The sequence below is a fragment of the Pyxicephalus adspersus genome, chromosome 8, assembly GCF_032062135.1.
Source record: "Pyxicephalus adspersus chromosome 8, UCB_Pads_2.0, whole genome shotgun sequence".
NCBI lineage: Eukaryota > Metazoa > Chordata > Amphibia > Anura > Pyxicephalidae > Pyxicephalus > Pyxicephalus adspersus.
Window position 1 is genome coordinate 20,838,914 of NC_092865.1, and position 27,140 is coordinate 20,866,053.

The following is a 27,140-nucleotide window of genomic DNA, read 5'->3' on the forward strand; positions in this document are numbered from 1 at the left end:
AAAAAAATTTGTATAGCTTTTACACATGGAGAAAAGCCAGACATTTTGAAATTGGTGGACAGGAGAACTGCGGTTTGTTGAAACCACAATTCCAACAAATCAACAAATCTTGCAAGCCCTTTTTTTGATTTTCTATAATTAGGTGAAAAGTGAAGGACATTGCTGACACAAAGATACTGATTTTTAAAATGGATATCTAAGTCCGCTACATAAAATAATGAAAGCTATACCAATTAACAGATAACTATAAATGTAATTATTACTTAACAACATTTTTTTTTATTTATTACTGAGAAAATAAAATCTTGTATCAATTAACGCTTTGCTTATTCAGGGCAAAATATAAGGTTTGCTGTATAGCAGGTATCTTTGCCGACTGTACACACGCCAGATTCTCGCCCGATATCTGGCCGATGCCGATTATGGGGCGAGAAAAATCTGACGTGTGTACGCAGCTTAACTCCAAGCAAGCCCCAACCCAAACCTTACCCATAGTGAATAGTGTTAACAGGGTTGTAGGTGAGAAAGCAGAGAATAAGTACCAGTGTACATGCACAAATACATATAGGACAGGTTCATTAAAAGAAAAAACTATTATAAAAGATAAATGAGTAATTTAGGTACATGTAGTGAATACTGACAATCTTGGAAATTTCCATTAATAGTGATCATGAAAAACTTATTTGCCTCTGCATCTATACGCATTGTGGGGAAATGTATTTACAATTTCACGACAAAGGCACTAAAATTCTCTTTACTTTATATTGCTGCTAAATCATGGTAGCCTCCCAGTCCTCTAAGTACCTGTGTCAATTGGCTTTGAGGTTGTGTTAAAGTTATCAGTTTCAATTGCGTTGGAATCATTGACATTGATTTTATCGATCAGTGCATTTAACCTGCAGTTGACCTGGATTTGATATGCTTCAAGCACCCCTATATAGATGCATAGGATTGCAAATTCTCCTTAAAGCAAACAAAAAGCCATGAACATAGGCCTGAATATAAACACACTTTAGGTGTTTCTAAGCTGTCAGGAATTACCTGGACATTAGAGTCTTTGGTGTGATTCATGTAAATGGATTACTTCACAGTACATGCAGCCAGATATGTCAAGGAAGATTTGATTTAAAAGATATATGTTTATATTATAATGTCCATAAACCAGCCACAGATGAACTTTAAGATCACCTACCATTAGGTGAGATGAATTCCGATGACATTTTCCTAATAGCTAAGCAAGGTACTTTCGTATCCTCTATAGTTTTATGGTGTTGGCTCAGGAAATATGAAGGCACCATCAAAAGCGTAGGCAATTAGTTATAGCTCAAGGAATCTCTAGAAAACCTCTGGATGAATCCTAGGGTTCCACTGTACCCTGGTTTGGAATTGCTGCTTTAGAGTATTTTTGCCACTTTAACATTCTCTATAGAAGTTGGATGAATGTGTAAAATTTGTACTCCTGCCGATCTAGGAATATATATCAGATGGGGTGAAGGCTCTTTCAAGAGTGCATTAAAAAAAATTGGGCTTATACAAAAAAATGATTCTGGCATTTTGTTTCTTTTTGCAGACCTTTGCCTTACACCCAGTTGCAGGGAGATGCCTTTTTATACCCTCTTATATACTTTTGTTTCATGGTTATCATTAAAACAGAACTGGAAAGATGTAATGCTATCCACACAGGTTTGTCTCAGAGGATAGTCAGTCTATCATAAATCCTTCATATTCTCTCTTCTGAATTGCTGAATCTGAAAGTTAAACAGCTGAAGCCTTGAAAAATTGACTGTTTTCCTGAAATGTTAATGGAACCAAAAAGAAAACTGCCCGCTCTTTTTTTGATATTTCCCCAAATAGCACCGACTAAAAAATAAAAAAAAGTATAAACAATTCACTAGCCAATGGGAAGGCAGTTGCTAGAGTAGATTTTTCCTCCTCAGTTGGAGTTTAGTTTAAGACTGAAAGCAAACAAACCAGAAAGATTGGCATAAAGTTACTGTGTACCTGTTTGCAGGTAATCCTGCTTTTAATAGAAAACAAGACAATTTGTTTTGCTTAGCTGGTAATACTTTACCCTTATATGGGGCCTTAATTTAAAGATCATAACTGCTTAACTTCTGTTTGTTTGGTTGGAAAAAAATCTGTCCTTGTGAGCTTTAAGTATTTTTGAGCTTCCCTCCCTGGCTGGGCTAGTCATTTCCCATTTGTATGTTCATGTTAAGAAATAAAACTCCATGACATGGCACAGTCAGGAAAATTTAAAACTTATCTACCATAATTTTTCTTACACCATGGCAGCATACATAACCACCATTACTTGTTGGGGATAGCTAGCTATGGAACACTAGGTGTATGGACCGCCATGAATTTACTTTAAGTCCTGAGAATGGGAGGGGAAAGGGTTTAACCCATTCATATGCTGCCATGGAACTATCAGAAAAGGAAAATTATTGTAGGTAAATATAAATTTCCATTTTCTGTTCTTCTAGTTCCAAAATGTACAGACTGTCGCTCAGCACAGCCCTTATTATTATTATTATTATTATTATTAAACAGGATTTATATAGCACCAACATATTATGCAGCACTGTACATTAAATAGGGGCTGTCATACATTAGGACCTGATGCAGTTTTGTAACAGAATTCTTGTTCCTTTTTCAGCCTGTGACTGGGTAGTGAAAGGAGAAGAATCAGACTGATACGCCTTGCTCTCCATATCTCTGCTTACCCCTCATCAGCATGCTCCTTGTAAACTATGCAACACAACTGATTGGGTCCTTGTGCTGCTTCTCCTTTCCCCAACCTGAGTTCTGCAGTACAGGGGTTACAAAAGGCTGACATCAAATCACTTCAGGTCATTTGCATTAAAAAAATGTTTTGTTTTTAGAACAATGGAATTCATTAATGATATTGGTTTATTCACTTTATTGGCTAATTCTTGGCAAAGAATCCTTTTAGAAAATTGTTTAAAAAGCATCCCTAGACTGATTGTTAGCTGTGCAAATCTTACTGTTCTATATTAGAGGATTTCTGTTTTCCCTCATCCCTACCAGTAAAGCTAATTCTGCATGCTACAGTAATTGTAATGTAACTAAACTCTCCCCGAGAAAATTGTACAGCAGTAGATGTTTTAACATCAGTATTTATATTAAAAAAAGCAGCGAACAAATGTCTTTCAGGAAAAAAAGGCTAAAACTCGCACTCCAATGTTCATATAGTACTGTGCAAGGGGCTGCAGCTCCCTGGTGGTGCATGTGCCCATGCATGGCACTGCCCAGTCTCTGTACAGAACTTAAAGTCCCACAATGCAATGCATGCTAAGGACATTACAAGTGCATATCTGCCAACCCCCCCCCCCCCCCCCGAAACCCCTACTATTCTGAATTGAATGGGAAGAAGAAAGGAGTTCTGTACATCATACTGTAGAATGTGTTGGTACTTGCTGTGCTAGCACATCCTCACTGTAGTTTTAGGATACAGGAGAGGGCATCTAAGTGGCCCCATGAGAAGGCATGGGTAGAAAATGTAGCCACCAAGGATCAGGAATTGCAAAATACCTCCATTACAAAAAAATATTTCTAGAGACCTTATGCAAATGCAAGACAAAACTTTTTAACATTAAACTAAACAACTAAATCTAGTTTTAGTCTGATGGTTTAGTCACACTTTACGTTCCTTATTCTGCTCCATTGGTAAGCTCATTTACTACCCTGACTGGAAAGAAATTTCAACTGAGTGTTCACATGGCAAGAGGTAGTTCTGAAAGTGACCATCTAAAAAGCCTCTGAGAGAAAACGTAACAATCTAAAACTCCTGAATTGATGAATAAGAAATTCTGAAAAGGTAAAGTTCTCTTCAAACATCCGCACAACTCAAGTGCTGCATTGCTAAGTAAAGGGTCAATCCATTTTGCAGCCTCTGCAAGATTTGAGAAGCCGATAAGTGTTTCAATCCACCAGTATCCACTGGCAACCGTAATATCAATTTTGAGTGCCCTGACCCTTCAGTGTAGGACAGAAAAATCACACTTTATGATACTATTGCATTTGCAGCAGATCAAAAAATAAAGCGCTGTATAAACTATATTCATTGATTCTGTGCAAATATGCAGTATCAGAGTCTTCCTCTAATACCAACTACCTAATAAAGCATTACAGTACAGCTTAAGCAGGTTTGCAAGGCTTTCTAATAGAGATTTATTTCTTAACTAATAAAGGATTGGGTGACCTTTGGATTGTAGCAGTGATATTTCAGTTTTCCAAAGTCCTGGGGTCCCGTGTAAAGGTCATTTGGATTATTGATCAGTATATCCAGGGTAGGAAGCATGTGCAACTGTGCAGGCGGATAGGAATCAATAGCAGGGAAAAACATCAAGATTCTATGATTGCAGCTTAGCTGCTGTGCTGGCCTGTCAATACACACTCATTTTCCACAGCAACCATTCTTAGCGAGAAAAAAATGTCATTAAACAGATACAGCCATACAGGGAATGTGAAGGGACAGAACTGGAACACATACAGCTCAATCTTATAAGCAAAAGGATCAGAATTGCTGCATCAAGGCCTTCAAATGTAATTACGCCCATCTAGGCATGTGACAAAGAGATATATCTATTGTTTTACCGTGCAAGACCTGGATCTTGTGTTTGATACTGATAGAAATGGGAAGAGGGTTGCAGGCACTGGCAACATGCACAGAAGTATTTTTTGCCATAGATAAAGCACTGCGCTGGCAACCATGTGCTGTAAACTTGGATCAGTCTGGAAAGACATTTTTACTAAGGCTTTGAGAAATACTTAGTAGATCAGTAAAAAGTAAAATCAGGTATTATAGCATGTACAAGCAATTGGCAAGCTTTTGCTAAGCAAATCTTTAGCTGTCGGTGTTCATTTAGGAAGCACTAAAGCTGAAAATACAGCAAAGCGGCTGGTCAGTGGAAACCTTCGGCTTCTCCTGGTTGTGAGCAGCAGCATTACCTGTAAAGTGTGAGCTTTAGGTATCCAAGCTTGATGGCCCAGGGACCTTGCTTGAGCTTTTTCACCATTTATAGTGGCAGGAGGTCCTAAGATCATTCCAAACGACCTAGAATAAATTCCATTTTCTGCCTAGTTATAGTCTTTGTACACACATTAGATGATCATGTTCTTTTGTCTAGGGCAGAGGTTAAACTTTTTTGGCCACCAGGCCATTTCAGGGGTAGGCGGGAGCACACTAAGCTGGACTCTCTCTCGAGTCCCACCCTAATGGCTCTGCCCCCCACTAGGAATGGCCCCTAAAGGGAAATCCCTCTCTTCCGCAATGCATACAGAGGAGAGGGAACGTTCCCTGTTTACCCCGGCGGTGGAAGTGTCATCGCTGGCCACCATAAATAGGGAATGGAACCACAACATGAAGGCTCAAGAGCCGAATACCACTCCGGAGCTCTGGTAGTTTGTTCCGGCTCCGCCCCGGGGTTGCCGGTCAGGATTAGGCCGGAACAATCTACTGGCTAGGCCGTATCTAGCCTACAGGACGGAGTTTGCCGACCTCTGGTCTAGGGCAACAATCATCTAGTGTGTATACAGCTGTCCCCTGACGTCATGCATTTATCTGTCCTGGTGGATCAGTGAACGACCAAGTAACCACTGTACTTTCCTGTGGAGCTGCAGCTGGGTGCCTCCTGCTTGTCCTCACCCTCCCTTCTCTAAAGAACTGAACAGCTTTTTGTGTACAGCATCAGGGGTGTAGTGGGGTGGGCACGCCGTGCCCTCACTTTCTTCGGGACCCCTGTATAGGCACTCCCTGCGCGCTCGCCATGGATAGCCTTCACTATTACTGTGCCCCCTCTTCTTTTTTTTTTTAAGACTACAACCCTGTACTGCACTTGTTCATTGTAATGCTGTTGCAAATGTTCAGGAAAGATCGTTTCCAGCCACATCGAACATCTGTACAGAGGCCCAGCAATATGAGAAGGCATTTATGTCTCCAGTTAAAGTATATTTATGTCTTTTCATTGCAACATGTGCTGGGACATTAATAGGTGCATATGTGGTTACAGTTTTTTAGTTCCACTATTACCTGTTGATTCTGTCATTGAAGTCAATGTTATGCAGCTTTCTATGATGGTGTGGTAATGATTCTTGATGATGATGTTATTTTGATCTGCAGTGTCCGAGATAGGTAAGAAGTGGAAGGTAAAGGAAACTTTTGGCTTGTGCATAATATTTTAATTATTGTGACCACAGTGATTCTGTCCCACATCATTAAAAAGCTTTCATTTTGAAACACACATATCAACCAGTGCATAAATATAATATACACACTAAATGTATAAGCATGTGTATGTATGTGTAGAGATATGTTTATTCGATGGAGATGTGATCAGGTTATTCTCAATTTAGTTTTATCAAATACATAAATATCCTAATTGTTCACTCTAAAAGGGAATTTCATGCTTTTTGTCATGTCTTTGATTTTCTGTCTTTTTAAGATTCAGCAGCTGCACTGATCTTTCGTTTTCTTCTTTGACGTTGGGTAATTCGATTGTATTTATTTCTGATATAATATTATTAAAATATCAGGGGTTATGTTTTGATGTTAAACTCTGATTTGAAATTCATATTAATCATCTTTATTCTCTTATTTTAATTTACAGAGCTTAACATTTGTTCGGCAAACAGTTTAGTGAAAGGATGCAGCCTTTTCTTAATGTTTATTTATCTAGTGTAGTATATTGATATGGGATAACTGTCAGCTGGTTTCAGTTTAAATTTTGTCATGCTTCACTAAGTCCTAACACAACTATCAGAAGAAGATATACTTCTATTGATATTACTTCCTTTTTATATAGCATGTGCTCACCTTATAGAGAAACAGCAAATAATCTTAAAACAATTTGGGACTGATTTATTAAAGCTCTCCAAAGCAGGAGAGGATACACTTTCTTCAGTGAACCTGGCTGAAGGTATTAGGAACCCTGTCAATAATAAAACATGTCAAACAGCATTCCCAACACAGTCTCCTTGGTATTATGCAGGAACAGGCCAAAGGATACGGTGTAACTTCATAAAGTTTTCTGTATTTAAGAAATACATGAAATGCATGTGCAGGAATAAAGTTCTGTGATATTAGGATGGATGGGCCTTTTGCCCCATTTTTAAAATCTCTCCTTGTAATTGTCTGTACAGTGCTGCTTCATTCCTACTGATGCAGATGTTTCTCCTAATAATCCTAATTCCAGGAAAGCTGCCTGGTGGAATTTCAGAGAAAATACCTTAAAGTAGGACTTTAGCCTGTGAAAACCTTTTCATCAAAGGCTAGAATATTAGCTGTATATCATTTCCTGCCAATAATGGTCCAATAAGTCATGGCTTGAAGACCACATTGTTGCCCTAGAGATTTCCCTCCCTTAAGACTCTTCTCTTTCTGCCCAGGAAGCAGGCAACAATCTCACATGCTCTAACCCCCATAAGTGTATAAATAATAATAATAGGGCTTTTTTAGTGAATTACAGAAGGTTGGAAGCACTATTTTCTAACTTTGCGAAATTCTAAAGCTACTTTAGGAAAAACATAGGGTCTTAAAATCATCTTTGTAGAAGCATGTGAAATGTTTTTTGTCGAACAACAACTACCTTTAGGTTAGTTTGAGCATCTGTCCTTCTTTAGTCTTTTTGCAGATTTGTGATAAAAAATTACTGGGATGGGAGACTTTCTTATATAATTTGAAGAACAAAAAACTTTCTATAATGGCTTCCCATTGCTTCTCTAGGAATTGCATTTTTTTTGGAGGGGGGTTCTTTAGAATTTAATAATGACACCCCTTATCTTTTATTTTTTTTTTTTTTTTTATTGCCCTGAAACGTTTCTGTTACTGTATTGGAGTTTATTCTGCTGCCTATTAGTGATTTTCCTATTACAAGACCTATTCATTTAGGCAGAAATGTGTTACTCATTTTCATAGAAGGTATGGATAGCATACAGACCTAAACTAAACAGCATAAGGGGAAGATCCAATGCATAGTGCTCAAGTGAGTATATTGAAGCTGACTTTTTCTTTTTGATTGAAAGGGAGTTGGCACTTTCAAGATCTGGACAAAAAGTGTTCTTTCAGCATTCTTTTCATATCACCTTTTTGAGGATTATTGGGCAGGAGAAAATTCTCACCTTACTCTCCAGTAGACCTCAGTACTATTTCTCCTGTACTGTCAGACCCGTGGGGAATCTTCAGTCTCTTCAAGGTATTAGTAGACTGAAATAATTGTCCTCTTATCTACTGGGATTAAATACTTTGCTGTTCTCAATCTACCTTCGTATTGTCCTCTCCAAAAGGGGAGCCTGGATATGCTAGTTCTATCACTATATTAGTCTCATTATTTCCTAGTGGTGCACCCAACTGTTTAGTATAGGAGAGTAAATGTGTAGTTATAGAAGTAAAGGGTCTCATGCCTTTCCCGAATGATCTAAAAAGCTAAAAGTAAGGATCCTCTCTTTAACTGGTAACCACCCATAGAACACGCCTACCTTTTCCTGCTTTTATGGTCTTGAGTAGAGATTCACCTACCAAACAGATGTAGATGCTTTTATCACAGCCCTCCTCCTAAGCTGGGAGAGCTGCAGAAATGCCAGAGTACAAAGCAAACAGGAGAAAGCCCCTTGACCATCCCTGAGGCCCGACTTAGAACATGAGGAAGCCCTTAGGTAAGATTGCAGTGACATGTAGGTCAACATGACATGACATGACATGAATTCTGACACCACAACCCAGAAGATTTCAGGGAGCTGCCAATCCCCAAGAAAAAAAAAATGCACTGCACATTCCTGGGCGATCAGAAATCGTGAAACTGAAAATGAAGGGTTCCTAAATTCTATTTGGCTGTTTTGTTTGTTGTAGGAACTATCTATCTCTTTTGAGCCAATCCTCCATTTGTGCCTCATATACTCAAACTCCCCTTTTGGACACTGCAACTCACAGCAAGAGATAGGGCTAGATATGTCCAGGTGCTAATTGACATGCTACTGGCTTATAAATCAGCAGGAACAATAATGATAACCAACATAAAAATGGCAACTCTCCCCTTAATCCCCTGGCCCCATCATTACAAGAAGCTGCTTTAGGTTAACTTCATTTATTAGACTTTAGAGGGGGACTAAGAGAAATCTGTTCAGATGCATATATAATAAGTGTACCAGAATTTACTTACTACAAAGACAGACAGACTAGCAGGATTGGAATAAATTAAAATCCTTGCTTAAGTGAAAGATTCTCTATTTTCACAGTAAAAGTTTTGCATTATTGATGTCATTTTTTCCAGTGAAATCATCCGACTGCTTGTCCATGTTAACACAACATGGTGTTGTACAGATGTGACCATGTAATTACCAGATTTATGTTACTCTAACAATGTTCCTGGTCTCTGCAGCCAGGGGGAAGCTGCTGGGTAGAAGCATTATTGACTGCTTGTGTCCAGGTCACAGTGCTGTGCAGAACAGCTCATAGCCCAGGGGTCGCTGACGGGTACAGATTTTCTGCAGTACACAGGAGACATGGTTTTGTGATATTTGTTGAGGAAAATGTGTACAGTCATCACCAACACATAAAGAAATGCATTACATACCTTCGTGCTCCAGGATTTATGCTTGGCATGGAAAACAGGACAGAAATGTACATTGTGAACATCCAGGCTATGCAGGTTTTAAGGTCAACAGTAACTGAAAATGTACTATACTGGTATCTCACTCTCAGATGTGAAGAGACTAACATGAACCTATGTACAGGCCAAATCGGTTTCAGTGCAAGACTGAAAAGTAGGACAGAATAGATGGTGCAGCTGTTTTCACTTTAAGAAAGTGAAATATGAGAGCTTCCAAAGCTGCAAACTCCAGGACATTTTTTGCAACTTTTTGAGTTATACAAACAGATCACAGTTCTCACTATCCAGTGTACACATGCAGCATGCAGTGTCAGTCACTCACCAAATAGTAAAGAGAAGATTAGAATGACAAACCTGAAACCTGCAAGTTTTTCCCTTATAACAGGATCCCAACACTTTTTGTTTTGCATTGAAATTGATCAGTAGCGTTGTCACCTTGTGGACAGAGAGGCTTTTCAATGAACTTTGATTAAAAGATATATTAAAGGTGTTTGCAGGAGTTTTGAGGCTCATTTTCACATTTACACTGGTGAAGCATATGTTTCTGTGCAAATAGGAGTTTCTGTGCTGAAAGGATGTATTTGCGCTGCACTTTTCACCAATCTATGGAATACATGGTAATTACAATGTTGTGTGTGCATGCAAAACTATTGTTGGTTTGGGGATTGATGATGTGTCTGTTATTTAAAGCAATTTGCACTTTGACACTAAAGCGTCCAAACTACAAAGCAGTGTGCCATACCTAAACGGCTTTCTAACTACCAAATTACAATAGTTTCTAAAGCAGTTTTGTTTTTTTAAACAGAATTCTACTTAGAAAAACAAATTAAATGATTACAGGAGATCTAATAGCACAAAGAGTTTGAATTGGTAATGCAACTTAATATACCAAGTTGCTCTGAGAACAGCCATATTAAATATTATTACTAAAACGCATTGATAAAATGCTAACACTTAGGGTTGCAAATTATAGATACAAACAATGGCACGGGAGGAAGAGAGGACCAATCGGACATAAAGCAATTTTGAAAGGTTCATATAATATGCACTGTCCTGTTATGGAGTCAGAGGTCAGAATAACAGAATTAGTGATTAATCATGTGTAAATAAAACATAAACATGACTTAATCTGCCCTACAACGGTTGAACTCTCTCTCATGAGACAGATGTGCTTCCTTTTTTCGTATTTTAGATATTTTGTATTGCTGCTTTTTACTCATAAGGCATTTAATTCAACACAGAACTATGTACTAAAGCCATGTAATAAAGAAGAAAAAAAGGGCATAAAAAGGTAACCCAACCCTGTCCATTCAAACCACAATGCAATGTCATATACTTTGTGATCTTACCAGAGGCCTGGTCATTCTTAAGACACCTTGGGGGTGTCTGCCAGTTTTTTTTGTTTTTTTTTTTTAAATCAGTCAATGCAAGCTCTTTGGATCCTAGAGGTAGGGACATTACTGACATGGGAAAGTCATACCCAATGTAAAGCGTGTACTAGGAATCAATGGGATCCATAAGGAACAATCTGAAGAGTCACAAAAGGTATGGCACTTGCAGCCATGACAGAGACTGCAATTGTCAGACTAGCTAGCTGTCCAGTTCAGGACCGAATTTGCACATTCTTTAGGTAGATTTTGGCTCCCTCTTAACCAACATTCCACAGTCTAACAATGAACTAACATACTGTATATCTCATGGTCTCATTTTAGAGTAAAACTCTTACAATGAAATGCTTTCCGACCCAAGGCCATAGCTTTTTAAATCTGTTTGAATAGTTTTCTGAAATTGCAGCCAATTCCCCTAAACTCCTGACCTTATTTGTATTTTCCTGTAAATGCCAGCTGGCTGTGGCAGCTTTCTATCAGACTGTCATAAACAATCAGGAAACCCCTCTGTTTGCAGACAATGCATGAACATGAGAAATGCTGGATTGTACACTGGGAGTAAAACAGCTCTCCATCCACCGACGGCCCTGACATTACTATTTCTTCTGCAGCTTTTTAGGGAAGAAAAATAGTGCAAATTGGTAACAAATTACTTGAAAGAGACTAAAATATGTCTACACTAATTAAAATTCAATTAGCTATAAAATATCTGGGCCAGATAACTTTATATAGAAACACTACAGAATAACAATTTATTTGTGTGGCCACAGACTTTCTGCAAGATCAAACCTTTAGGTTAAAATCTATGCACATAGATTCATCAGATATATCTGTATGGCACGGTTAAAAAACAGAGCCAAATTTGAGTGAATAGCGACTGCTGCTATAGGGAGCAGCTTCCATTCACCCTTCCCCAACATTATAGTTATGGGTAAAAGAACCATGCAAGAAAAGTGGTCCCACCACTGTTGTCTTCTTGACTAAGCAACTTGTTTCCTTAATTGGAATCCAGTTTCCAGTAGAGCTCACTATATGAGAAGACAATAAACAACTTAGGAGGCTCTGATAACATTGTTGTGTTCAGTCAGGAGCTGGGTTTTAGGAAGTGTTAGCAGCATTAAGTCAGGCAGCTGAAGGAGAGCAATGGCCAAAATAGTCAAAGCTTAGGGAGCCTCTGTGCTCCAGTATGCTACTTGGACAAAGTAACACAGTAATCAGGTAAAAACAATAGGTGTATAAAATGAATAATAACAGACAGTCAGGTTCTGAATCTTGTATTCCAGCTATGAGATCTGGAATCAAGGTGTCAGGAGGCAGCATAGAGGTGATATGACAACAGATGTTCTGTGTCTGCAGATTGCAGCTATTAGATATATCTCACAGGAGGAATATGTCTGTGTAGCATTGATCCCAGTATTATTTTACAGACGGGATACTAATCAACACTTAATGTTTTATAATTATATTTGCCAAGCTTAGGAGTTCATTACTGTCTGTGGGAAAACTGTCCCTATCTGGCCCCGAATCTGATTGGCAATTTATGAATTGGCCCTGAGGATTGATCTGACAATGAGTCTTTTACACATTCTCAGTCAATTATTTAGATTGCTGTATATTGCACCCTTTTATTTCCTTTACTAGGTATAACAAGTATCCATAGAAACAAAACAAAAATGCAAAATGGATGAGAATGCCACATACTTTTATTTATAAATTAACATCTGCATATTTCAATTAACAGTCAACATGAACATAGACTACCTAAGGTCAATAAGAATATGTTCAACTGGATTTTAAATTACACACATTTCAAAATCTCTAATTCCCCAGCACTGAGCTGTGCATCTATTAGCCTTATTTAGGCACAGTCTGGCTTGGTTAGGTCATTTCAATGCCTAGTGTGTGATCCTTGCTAATTAGTTCATTAGGCAGCTACACAAATATTGATACTCCGTAATTAGAAATTCACCATCTTACATGGGGAGTTGAATGATATATGGGTAATTTTATGACAAATCATCATTATTACATTGATTAAGATGATAAGCGCAGTTGGCCTTTGAGATCTGACATTTTAAAGATAAGGTGGACGTAAAGTACACACAGGCAAAACCGATGTCCTTTTTAGCCACATACAGCCCTCCTGCTACTTATTTACAAGTCATAATGGTTTAAAGCAAAGCTCTTAATTTATGTATATATTTTATATTGTTATATGGTGCTTTGTACTTGTGCCCCATAGACATCCTGAACCACTTCTTATCCTGTGGACTTGGGCTGTAATAGGGTAGTTTTAGCATGCAGTATTTACTTTTTGTACTGCTGAGGAAGGTGATATTACTAGAGGGTATTACTTACTATAGGGTATTTTCAAGGAAAAGAAAGGGCTTTCAAGAATAAAGAGAAAATCCAGAGTGGCTACACTTACTTCCCTTTGTAATTATGCAGCACCCCCCTTCATATTATTCTCAGGGTGCTAAACAGTAATAACTACACATAGTTTGCAAGAAGACCAAAAAGTTTGGTTTGGGTCTAATGAGTGAAACTTTTTTTAGGTTTACTTCTTAGATCATCTACATTCCTTTTACCAAACTTTGAACAACATTTGTTTTTAATTTAAACAATGACTTCTTGTGGTCAAGCTTTCTGTAAAACCCACATTTTTAGAGCATCTGCAATACAATTGTCTCTTATTTCCTTAGCTTTACAGAGCCATTATTGGCTGCTCAGTTCTGTGACTAATGCCCTCCTTATTTTGGTGAAGGACCTTCTTGAGTTTCTAGTTATGTCAAAGTTTTTCATTTTTTTTTTTTTAATAACTAAGCTCTGAACAAACTCAATGGTTCTGTAAAATGTAATTTAATTCTCATTCAGGATTGTAACACTACAAAATATATAAAAAGGATGTTAAAATGTTGGAATATTACAAATGAAAATACATTTTTAAATTATTTAAATCAAACCTTGAGTGTTGTGGAGAAGTTTTAGCCGACTCTTCTTTACACCAATGCTTCAGTTGATTGAGGTTTGCTGCATTTGTTTCTAAACATTCCTGCTTGGGTCAAACAACATTTGGAATGAATGAAGATCTGGACTTTGACTGGGTCATTGAAAAACCTTAACCTTCTGGGCAGTTCATTTCTGTCCGGATTTGTATGTATAAAAGCGGTACATTGTCTATCGTGAAAATTTATTTTACATTGTAGGCCTATAATTCTTTAGGCATACCTCACCGAACGATGTCCAATATTTAATACATTTTAAATTAAGAAAAAACACAAAAATCTGTTAAAACAAGGGTGCATAAAAATACTGAAACCTGTAATATAACTGTACAGTAGCAATATATATATAGATTACTTTGTATTCAATAATTTTGAATGCAATACAAAATAATTTGAAATTTCTGCCACGCTCCCTCACATCATCACCGGGAACGAGGATGGGATCCAACGGGTTTTTAGCTACCCCGAGTATCGGGGTTACCGCTTTCAGCATGTTTTTTTTTTTTATCCCAAGCCACACTCAGGGTTACCACCAGGGAGGGTAATTCCTTCGGTCTTCAGCTATGTTGTAGATTTGCTGGTGTACTTGGAATCATCGTCATGCTGCATGACCCAATTTCTGCCAGGTTTTAGCTGTTGCACAGATGGCCTCACATGTGACTCAGGAGTATTTTGATATTTGGAGGAGTTCATGGTCTACTCAATGACTGCAAAACAAGCAAAATCAGCACTTCACCACTGTGCTTGGCAGTTGGTATGAGGACTTCCTGATATGCAATGTTGATTTTCCCCAAACATGGAGCTGTGCATTATAAGCACATATCGTCACTTTGGTCTTCCAAATCACCCATACTTGTCCCTTTTTTTAAATGTAAAATGCGGAGGCCTGTAAAGTCTTTTTTTTGCAATTTATTTGAGCATATCCTGGTTTGACTTGGCTTTCTTCTTCAAGATCATTGCTTATGTCATTCCTCCTTGGCATTGTGCTAAGGATGAGCAAGAATGCCCCTGGCATTCTCGCAAAAATTTCCTCGAACTTCCAATGCTTCCGAGGAAATTATAACAGGAAGATTCACAGGATTCCCTGGCAATCCTCCTGTTTGTGATCCCCGGGGCACTAGAGGTTAATTAACCTAATTATCGCACTGTTCTCAATAGAAGATCCCTGGCACTAGAGGTTGAATGGGGACAAGTCTCCCAATTCAAAACCTCTAATGCTATCTGATTGGCTGGGAAAAGCTTTTTTTTTGTGGAGACTTCTCCCCATTCAATCTCTAGTGCCGGGGATTGCACACCGAGCTAAATATAATAAATTAAGTATTGACTAGTGATATGTCATATGGTATAGGTTATATTTAAAAAACAAAACTGCTAAATACCAGGTGATATTTTTTTTTCTTGCCCTGATATACAAACACCCTAGAATTTAAAGAGGATGTACTTTTTTGTCTCATGACTATATATCTGAATTCCCTTGTAAGAACAACATTTAGGCATCCTTTAACCTCCTGGGCGTTTCACTGATGTCTGGATTTCTGTACCAAAAGCGGTACACTGTTTTTCATGAAATTTTTTTTTTTAATTTTGTAGACCTTTAACTTACAGAAATATGTCCAAACAAGGGTCTAGAAGATATCTTGAATATAAAAGTAAAACAAGAACGCATAAATAAAAAATACTGAAAATGCAATAATTCAGTATACTATATAGTACTATATTTTTTCTAAAACACCTCCCTAGTGTGGTAAATTTTCCATCATCACATACCTATAGACAAAACCACATAAATATATTTTGTATTGGATTGGTTACAGGAGTTTGTATTGAATCCAATACAAAATATTTGAATTTCCCGCTACGACCCCCGTCGACGGGTGCATGCACTGACATCATCAGGAATCGCCGAGGGACGCGTACGCGAATGCCGAGTGTTCTAATGCTTTCTGTACTTCCATGCAAAAAGCGTTACATTTTTTGCATGGAAATTTATTTCAGATTGTAGGCTATAATTCTTAGGCATAACTCATCGAAATATGTACAAAATTTAATAATAAACTTAAAAAAATGTATAAAACATTATTAAAAAATCTTAAAAAAAAATAGTGTATAAAAACTGTACAGTACCTTATATAATATGAATATATATATATATTTCTTTGTATTGGACTCAATACAGCTTTTTTGTATTGAATCCAATACAAAATGACTCGAATTTCCCGTCCCACCCCGCCCACTGCACTGACGCATGCAGCGACGTCAGCGGGAAACCCCGGAGATCGTCATTTCACACGCCGGGAGAAGACAGAAGACGTCTCCGGAGAAGCTGCGGGGACAAGGTAAGTGGGTTTTTTCAGTCGTAATCAGATTGTCATACAATGTTATATGAAAATCAGATTGCACTGTAACACTTTTCTATTTTTAGCTACTCCGAACCAGGCTCGGGGTAACCGCCCAGGTGGTTAAATTTGTTTCTATCAAATCTTGGTAAAACATTATTGAATGCGTTCTGCATTGCTGTTGATTTACAAAGGCACCACAATTTACATTCCCTTTGTTATGGTGTTGTGCATTACAAAAATGGGACAAGTTCTTTTTTTTGCCTATTGATCTACATTGGCACTGCATTCCAATCGATAGGTTGTCTTATTGCAATGCATAAAATTGTGTACAATACACATGGTAGCAAGATCTCACGGCAAAGGTCTGAGGAACTGAAACCTAAGGGCCCTTATTGCAATGGATATGATTGAACTTCTATACCCATGTATTACAGCATCTGTCAGAATATGGGGACTTGTGTATTAGACGCACACAGGAGCACTGCTATAGTTCCACAAAACAAGGATGAAACCTTGAGACACAATGTAAATAGGATAAAAAAAAAAACTAATGATTTATAAGCTATGCCCTATACCATATTCATGAGATTTAGTCTGAAAAGATAACTTATAGCTTACAAAATAGGAAATTTTACCATTTCTAAACAATAAATCTGTGTCACATACTACAATGAATTTGCACGTACAATAGGATACTTGTTTTTGTCTATTGGTCTGTGAGGTGACACAAATACATTGTAACAGTAGTGTTACTGAGAAACAATGAACGTTTTACATGGTACTCAACACTTAATTAAATGCTGTAAAAGAATAAAGGTTGCGTTAATAGGAAAACCAACATGACTAAGATTTTCAACACAGTAGGTGCCTGAAACAAAGGACTCAACAGAGCTGTTCATTATTATTTTTTGGTAATGCAAAGAAGTCTATGTATATAGCTAATCCTGAATAATACGAGACTTATACATTCTAGTGGTATAGTACAACAACCGAGCCTTTGGTTTAACTTAAGCGTGGACCCTTGCACTTGGTCACAATGCCCTGTGTAATATTCAGCACCATATTCTTCATTCTAAAGATAAGGAAAGTATCTCAGGAGATATGCCGCATACATAATCTGCCATTGCTGGCTGGCTTTTGAACAAGTATTTAGACTCTTTACCTTTGAGGTGCACTAAATGCACTGGGCTGAACATGCATGGAGGTTTTTCTTTTTAAGTTCAATTCAATGGTATGCTTTTTCATTTTGGTTTACAGCTGGAGCCAAAATACTTTCCTTAATGAATGATGCAACAAGTTGTAACGCCTTGCAGCCCCCTTAATCTTCATTTAAATGCAGCAGGTTTCATTTTTACCCAGTAAACCATGTATGCATACTGTTTTACAAATACTGATCCTGCAAGCATGAAAGGTTAACCTAAGAGAGTGTTTGTGGCAAATGCTATATTCTGTTTGGCTCCCTGTGACAAACACAGGAAAAAGTGAAATTTTTTTATACAACATAGGCCAACTGTCTTGACTTTTACACACCAGTGCTACCCATGTAGTCTACAAGATAACCCTTCTCCTAATGACGATTTACCTTTTCCAGCAAGACATGTAGAAAGTTGTAATTTAACATTTTATTTTAGGTCTGTTTAAAAGCAGATGATGTAAACGTGTGGGAAAAAAAAGTCAAATTTCAGCTGTAATTGGTGTGGATGGAGATAACTTTGAAGCCAAACTCCTACGAAGATAGTTAGAGACTTGTTCAACAGACAACAGCATTAGAGAGCGGAATGCAGGAATTGTTTATTGAATCCGAGCCAAGCACTTTTTTTTTCTGCGGCTGCAAATAAATCCTGGTAATAAATGAGGTGGTTAATAATAAATTAGTCTTTAAAGCCAGAATAGCTGCTAGCCGCAGGAAACAGGCTTGGGCGACGTGCTTGCTGAACGGAGCCCAGAATTTCTAATCAGGCATGCAGAACAATGCATTCACAATGAAGTTTTACCAAAGAGCTGGAGCACAGGTCCTATTACCAGGACTTTACAGGGTGCAGGAAAAGACTAACAAAGGTTGTATCAGGATCCCCCCCCCTTTCCAAAAAGTGATGCATGTGTTCAGATATCCCACTTTATTAAATAGTCTTATAGGTTTTGCTCCTAAGAAAAAAAAAAAAAAAAAAAAAAAAAAAAAAAAGAAGGATGGATAATGGAAGCTGGAAAATGTATATAACACAAGGTGCTATAAGCAAACCAAATGTCCTCCAGTTTTAGTTTAGATCTACCTTATGCTATATAATTGCATTTATTAAAAACAAACGCACCGGAGGCTGCAAGGAGCGGCACAATCCACTGACAGGCAACTACAATCAGGGCAATTCCAGTGGCCATTGTGCTCAGTAGCCAAAGAACCTCTTTATAGAAATTATTTTTGGAAATCCATATAATCAACAGAAAAACAGGTTGCCAGAATCTCACAGTAAGTGAATCTTGGAAAACAAGGGGGGTGGAAAGGTTATAAAAGTGTATTAAAATGAAGAACATGTATTAACTGACATTCAAAAATAAATGAACCTGGGCTTTAATGCTTTCTAGACCGGTAGCAGTTAGCTGATTACATACAAAGACACTAATCAGGTATTAGTAACAGAATAACTCTGTGCTGTAAGAGACTTGTACTAGAATACAGAAGGGAAATAAAACCAGCTTTTTCCTCCTATGTTTTGATCTTGTGGCATGAAACTGCAATAAGCTAAGCAGATCTTATTTGTCTGCCCTTGTGCTGAAACGTGCACTGGGGATTTGCATATATAATGGCATCATACGCATTGGCATGTGCCACTTCTGAGACATAGGGAAAACAACGTTTAGCCTAATTTTTAGGGAAAGACCATGCGACGACTGTTTATACAGGAGATATATGCAGAGATGCCAAGTCAGTTTATTAGATTTGTTTTAGTTTATGTAAATTGGGCAGTTTTTATTTATGTACAGGAAAAGCTAGGATAAATGCCACCCAGGCTGAGCAGTGAAACCACAAAGAAAAGCTGCAGTGTAACTGTGGGGTTGAAAGATCCTGTAATATTAAATAAACTGCTAGCTATTGCTTTTAAAGTGGAATGGAAAGAAAGCGAGGCATGCCCCAGAAAAAACACTGTTGTGCAGCTCTCAGCAAGGCTATAATGGATCAGCTACAAACAAGAGTCCAGCAATCAATTCTCTGCTTCTACAGTTTTCTAGAACTAGACGTCTTTATGCACTTATTACTTTTTTTGGTATCTTCTTTATCAGTTCATTGCAAGCTACAGAATGACTACCTTTGAAAAGCCTGACCTGTTTTCAGGTAAAGAATTAACCCGTGGGTATGCAGTTAGCTAAAGGATAGCTATTGTGTGGTTTATTCAGTGGTGTACCAGAAGGCTCTGACCTGGCTCTTGTTCCATTTAATCCATTTGTAGATATAATGGAAGGTTGTATGTGCAAGGTTTTTCTTTATCATTATTAAAAGTTTGGGCAAAGCCAAGGGCACCGATTCATTGTCTGTCAATATATAAAAAAAAATAACTTGGGGAAAAGAATCCCATAACAGTACATTATAGGTACATTGTTAGTCAGAACTACAGGGGGGAAAGGATTGGGCTCAGATTTTCAGATGATTCTTTCTTTTCAGACTGTGCATTTTGCGATCACTTGAAAGAATCACCAGCAGTGCAGATTCTCTTATATAAACGTTTAAATTAGATGTAATTAGGAATACTTCGTAGTTACTTTCTGGAGAAGAGACAGAACACATTCAGTGATGGACAACAATAAACGTGTGTTAGAAAATGTAAAGTATGACTAGGGTTCATGAGCGCAGTATTTGGAAGATAAAGCCAAGATCAAGAGCAAGGATTTATGACCTCAGGCTAGTCAAACCTTACCTTAGAAAGTAAAGTTAGCTCTGACAAAATAAATATTGAATAAAAAATATACTAAGTTTGCATTAGACCACCACGAAAATGGATATCTACTAAGTGACAGGTCATTTTTAGAATGCACTTACCTTATCAGTAATGAAAGTCACTGTTTGGAGGCAGTCACCATAGAAGCAAAGTGGGTCTGTATAGTGAAGACCATACATTCACTGCACTGTAGCTGTGGGTTAATGACATGTGAATGCTGTATGTTCTGTTGCATGAAGTGGTCCTGTACGGTACCTTCAGTCACCATGCATGAGTTATCAGCATCTGTTGTGACCAAATGTGACTCTGGGTCAGATGCAGTTTGTGCTTCCAAACTCCTTTTTTGAAGACAAGTACTCTCTAAAGTGATCAGTATAAAATACCATTTCCTTACCTTCACGAATAATGTCTAGGTAAAATGTATTTTCTGATTTTAAATTATGGGATATATTCTTACAACCTCTGTCAGGCTTTGTTTTGCCATGAAGTGGATGCTGCTACTGCCAACATCTTTCTAGAAATGCAGATTCAAAGACTTAGAACAAGTATGAAGATCAGGAATATTAGAAAGAAGCATGAATTTCATGTAAGAGAATATCAGATTCTTTGGCAACCTTCATACATCTCCAAGCCAAGGAAGCCATATGACTGCGTTTTACAAGCAGAAGTAGTAAAAACAAGCGTGTTTGGTATTTTTGCAATGTAGAACTAAAATCTGCATCACAGATTGGATATATCCTCATTTTACTCCACTTACATTCATAAATAAATCACCACATGTGCTTAGAAATAGTTAAATCTTTATTTTTGGGTTTTTCAAGATTTTTTTTTGTTACTTTTTTGGCGTGATCGGTTTTTAATAATTTCCCCTATGATAAAAATGAAGCCTTTCTCTACCTCTCAGGTTATGTCCTCAGCTTTGGAAGGAACTGCAAAGAGCAACATAATACAGGCCCCCCATTACTAAGGTATAAAGCAGCACCAGAAGAGAGAAGAACACAGTAGTGGGGGGTGAGGACCAGTTAGGGTCCCAAATTCCAGCAATAAATCATTATCCACCTCTGTTTGTCCCTTCCTGTTCTCCCCCTCCAAAAGTCTTATCAGTGTCCAGAAATGACATGTGGTATAATAATGCTTTGAGAGTCACCATTAGGAAGGTATTAGCGTTTTCTGCACCTGGAGGTTTTGACCTAAACAGGAGAGTTCATAGCAGTCCATGATGATCTAGCAGTTTCATACCAACTCCAGTACCTATAGGGAAGATGACAGAACTAGATCATTATACGGGCACCGAAATAAACCTGAGCAAGAAAGACAAAGGTGGAGATGGTGGTAATGCATGTTTTCTTCAAGCTAAACGATCCAACTATTTTGCACAATATGTCATCCTGCTGATGCTGTTTAGAGATGAAAAAACAGCAGCAAATAGAGATATATAGTACATACCGCATGCCATCAATTCTAGACTGTGTCTTCCTCATTACATTCAAGACTTTTGCAAAGGATGACAAATACATTTTTAACAAGCGCACCAAAATGCCAAGCAGAACAGTCCCTTTTGTGCGGTTGCCTTGAAACCCTTTGTGTGCCCAATGTACAATTTGCTATAAACCAGACAGCTGCTCTGCAGACAATACTAATACGGATATTTGGTGATTGTTGTACCACATACACCTATTGGTTGTACTAAGGTCTGCAATAGTGTAAGCCAAAACTAAAGTATTTCAAATGCAAAATATCTATTAAAATACATTTACTTATTGAGCAAGCTACATTTTACATTTATAAATTTAAACCATGTTTACAATGAAGGAAATCTCTGATTTGTACATACATACTACATGTCTTAGATTGTTAGGTTTAAATATCTAACATATGCAACAAGGCAACAGGTACATTGTTGTTCAGGTGTAAGTAACCTGAAAGGTATACAGTGGCCAAGTGCTGGCCGAACTGGGAAAAGTGAAATGTATTCTTTAAAGTATAACTATAGTGTTTTCAGTATAGAGTAATAAAGAGGCCAATTTAAGGATTTTTTTTCCATTTTTCATCTAACCACTAACTCATATAGTGGAGTGGAGATGCAATGGAATGGAATGGAATAATCTTAGGTTAATTTAAATTAGTTAGGTTAATTACATTAATTTAAAATTTAAATTAAGGTAATTAGTTAAGGTTTTTGGTGAAGCATAGTAATATTTTGAAATCATTTCTAGGAACAAGCCATTGTTCAGCTGATATCTTCGTTGGACACATACATTGTATTGGAGTACATTGTATTGGAGGGCCAAAGGGCCCTGCTGTAGCAAATGTATTGTAATAACTTAGGGAGCTAAATAAAAAAAAAAAAAATTTTATTCCTGAAAGAAACAGGGATTGTCTTGGTACACGAAAATGAAGGGTAATCACAGGGACAAGTTTCAATTTAAGAATGGTTATTAAGCTGCTAATCTGTATTTTATGGGAAATATGTACATTGGTCAGGTACACAACACTGACCAAAAACATAGCCAATGGAAGGAAAACATGGAGACATTTATTTATTCCAAAATATTTCAGCGTTATTGGCCAAGTCTTGTACTAATTCAAATTTAAATGAACGATTTTGCATCTAATGGGTAATATTCCTGGATAGTGCGGCTTTCTTGGGACAGATCACTCATGCTGAAACCTTTTACTCTTTTATGAAGAACTATGGCTAAATGACCCTGTATAATAATGACATGAGAAGAGTGAATTGATTTTTAAGAGGACAAGTATGGCAATTTCTGCAAACCTAGTCTTTCATTAGATTGTAGATTCTTGATTTTTCAGAATATAAGTGTGCAGTTTTGCCCAATCTTTGGAGAAATCCCACAGTTCATAAAATCCAAGCAATCTAAAATTAATGGACTGTAATATTCTAAGCAGTTTAGACAAGTTTAGATGAACCAATAATCTTTAAACAGAACATGAGATTGGCAAATTGACTTTTAGGCTATTCACTTCATTCATGAGCAACCTGATAAAAGTTAATTATAAACAGTTATGGACATTTTCCAATAAAAACAAATTTCAGTTTGTATGTATAGGTTGTATGTTCTGCACTGCCTATGGTTGTTTCCACAGAGGTTAATGGCAAGACTTACCTTGATTGTGCCCTGGCTGTTAGCAGCAATAAGAACATTTGACTCCTAGGAGAGAACAGAGACAAGTTATTGCTCATGTCTGAACATTATCTAACTGCACAATTTCTCATTACAGGCCAACCCATCTATCCTTAAAGAGGGATCAATCACTGAAACAAGTCACTCAAGCACAACCAACTAGATTTGCTACACAGGACTCTTCAGTATGAAAGGCCTGGAATACTCTGCTGTAAAATGTAACCCCATAAACCCTGCATAAAAGAACAGATATGTAAAAGTATTTAACAACTTAATATTAATTCTTGAAACTTTACCTTGGATAAGGACATTTAAGTAATGAATGGGCTTTTTTTCAGCTGTCAATACGAGAAAGTAGCAACATTGTTGCCTTGAAAGTTTAAAAGGATGCCAGTTTAGGAAGTATTTTCAGTAAAGCTATGTACACATGTCAAATTTTTCTCGCCTGATAATCGACTCAGCCAGTAATCGGGTGAGAATCTGGCGTGTGTACAGCTCGCGTCGTTCATCGTCCGTGGACCTGTCCTGGCGGACCCACGGATGATGAACAACGAGCCATTCTAATGCAAGGGAAGGGTGAGAGCACGCAGCAGGTCGCAGCTCCATCGTTGTCCCTCTCTCCTCCCCATAGAGAAGAACAGTGTATGGGCGACACTCATTCATGCATTGTGTGGTTCTTATCGTTGGAAAGGATCATAAAAGATCCTTTCCTACTGCAAGAATTGCACGTGTGTATGCAGCTTAAGAATAAGTTGTAACAGATGAATGTACTCCAATGTCTCCTGCCAGAAATAGTCCAGATAAACTGCACAGCAAGGAGCTCTCCCGCATCAGCACCCTGGAGTAATAGAAGTATCAGTACTGCTTAGTAATACCAAGTACAAACCCCTTCCCCCCTATTTCCTCTCCCACACCAGAATTACATTGTAGTTTAAAGAAAGGCCAAAAAGAAAAGAACTCATGTCAGAAACACTTAACACAATATGGAATCTATATCAGTGATATGGAACTGCAAAAGAATATATATATATATATATATATATATATATATATATATATGAAAAATTATTATTAAAATATATATATATATGTAAAAAGAACAATACCAAACCTCCCACAGCTGCAAGCAAATGTGCAGTTCTCTAAGTGATCATAACCAAAAGCAGGTACATTGAAAATAAATGAAATCCCACATACATATGTACCTAGCAGCAGGAGGTCAGCAAGTGCTTGCACTACACCCTCTCCCCCACCCAGACTGCAGCCATCACCGGAGATAAAATCACATTAAGTTACCAAGGACACTGCAACTTCCCATCACAGCAGACAGTTTCATTACACTATAGACAACGTCTGCCCGGGCAGGTCACTCACCGATCATCACACATGGGATATATTCCTCATTCTGCACTGAATGAATCCGAGTACTTTCTCAGACACAAATATCCAGGAATTCCATTAGCACAAGCCAAAATCCCAGCAATCATGTCTTTTCCTTCATTACACACAGTGGCATTGATCTAGCAAAACCTTTTAGCCTTGCTGCATTTTGATCTTTCTTATGATCATAGATGCATTGACAACCTACAAAACCATTTAATCTGTTTAATAGGTGGGGGAAACTTACACGGAAACAACCCTTAATTACTGCTAAAGCATTTTATTTCATTTCAAAGGCCTACCTATTAATATACAAGTATCTCTAAATGAATGGTGGGCTGTATGTGTAAGGCAGTTTTCATTAAAGCTGAGCTGCAGAAAAATGGCTAAATACATAGCTAAAATATCAATACTGTAAATACAAGGCTGCTCTGCTCAAACCATTTCCCCTTCATACCCCATAACCAGTCAATAGCAGCGCAGCCAATGTCCAGAACCACTCTTATTCACAAATCCGGTGTACAAGCAACGTCTAGTTTTGTGTCTTGTGTCTAACAATGTCTAAACCCAGGAACAAAAATTACTTTGCATCTTACCAGTCCCTCAAGCTTTTTATTTCTTACTTGCTAATCTCATCCATCAAACATTCTGTCCTAGGGTGACAAGCCAAGGACAGAAATATAGAACACGTCCCCTTTCTTCCATAATATATGGGAAGGCGTTTTGTAGTTCAGTTGGACGGTTAGCTGAGAATACCAACTTGTAAGGATGCAGCACAAAAAGTGATCATTTCTGGCAGTGCCCAGGGGCTGTGAGTGTTGGATGCATGGCATGCAGTAGTCGTAACCGTCTTACACACATTTTACAAGACAAAACTTATTGTCTAATTGGGCTTTAAAGCCAAAATCCAGCCAAACCTCTTAGATAGAATACGTTTTTTTGGTTTATGTCCCTACTGGGGACGCTCTAGGAAATTGGTAGTAAGAGCATAGATATGATATACTATCTTTCTCTTTTCATATAACAAGGTAAATAGGCTTTTGTTACAAGACAATAAAAGAAAAATTTCTTTTGAAGCAGGAAATATTCAGTTCAGAAGGTCAATTGGTTGCACAAGCCCACAGACCATTAATGCGGACCCTTAGACTTGTGTTTACATACTTCAGGGGTACCATACAGAGATCTGTGGTTCTTACAAGTCTAAGCTAGTGTTTCATATTCATTCTAGGGGCATACGCATGTAATAAAATAAAGGGCTCAAATATGGCCTTTCAATGCTTTATCATACTTGTCCCATTACACAATAAATTGCAGCTGCCATGGTAATGAATGGTGATGTGTCGCAGCTCCGGCATACCTAAAGCTAAAAGTTGAGGAGCTCCTGGAGTACAGCAGGAGGAATTGCAGAGGTTAGTGTGGGAAGCTTACTTTTATAGCTTGGATGAGCCTGGTTTGCATTAATAAATGGTGTGTTACAAGTTGTATGATGCAGAAATGAAACATACATAAGGGCCATCCCACCAACTGGTAAAGAGCGTTCCGAAGCCTTGGCACACACCTGATTGTGAAAGATTACTGGTTTCATTGGTATTATATTATGCCACATCAGATGCTAGGCTGTAAATGCGTCAGGGCTAAGGGGAGCACTGTGGTCTTGTAAATGAATTTGAAAGAAAAGAATAAAGAGCTTTAAAAAAAAAAAAGCAAAAAAACAAAAGCCAACAATTTTAATGAACTGAATCACTGTGATAATTAAGAGTTTTATATGTCCATGTTTAAATGCAATATGTTAAGAGGTGCGACTCTTTACCACAATGCCGCTGCAGACACGCGCCTGAGGTTACAAAAAAAAAAAGGGATAGCTGTGTATTGTCAATCCTTTTGTAGTGGGAACAAAGCAACATGACTGAGGTAGGAAATGCAGCGATATGCTATAATGATATGATGTCATAAAAAGGGGCGAAGGCCTTGTCTGTGTTAAGTCAAGCTATGAGCATAAAATAATAGAGCACTGCCAGCTCTTTCATCTACAGCCATCAAGTACATATTGTCAAAACAAAACACTCCATAATGCAAGCTAAAGAAAAAGAAACAAAAAATAGTGGGGTGCTTGTCATTTTATGCTCATTCTGGGGAGACCTGAGCTACACTTAGAGAGGATTCTTTGTCTGGAGGTCAGGCTGGTGGTCCAGAAGAGACGAAATGATGAGTGGTCACAACAGATGCTTTACTTTCATTACTATAAAGCATAGTAACAATAAAATTATTATTAAAAGCGTACCTAAACTCAGAATTTTCACTTTTCATAAAAGGGTAGACAACCC

The 27,140-nt window shown here is 37.7% G+C and overlaps 1 protein-coding gene and 1 long non-coding RNA gene across 2 annotated transcripts in view; one reads left to right on the forward strand and one right to left on the reverse strand.

Moving 5' to 3' along the window:
* Nucleotides 1-23,677, forward strand: part of LOC140336550 (uncharacterized) — a 91,330-nt gene extending 67,653 nt beyond the window's left edge. Inside the window, exon 4 of the long non-coding RNA XR_011921906.1 lies at nt 23,534-23,677. This is a non-coding gene — a long non-coding RNA (uncharacterized lncRNA). The remainder of the gene's footprint in view (nt 1-23,533) is intronic.
* Nucleotides 21,071-27,140, reverse strand: part of COP1 (COP1 E3 ubiquitin ligase) — a 129,053-nt gene continuing 122,983 nt past the window's right edge. Inside the window, exons 19-20 of the mRNA XM_072419732.1 lie at nt 23,419-23,463; nt 21,071-21,541 (exon numbers count right to left, since the gene is read on the reverse strand). Coding sequence (XP_072275833.1) covers nt 21,524-21,541; nt 23,419-23,463 — 63 coding nt within the window. The 3' untranslated portion in view covers nt 21,071-21,523. The remainder of the gene's footprint in view (nt 21,542-23,418; nt 23,464-27,140) is intronic.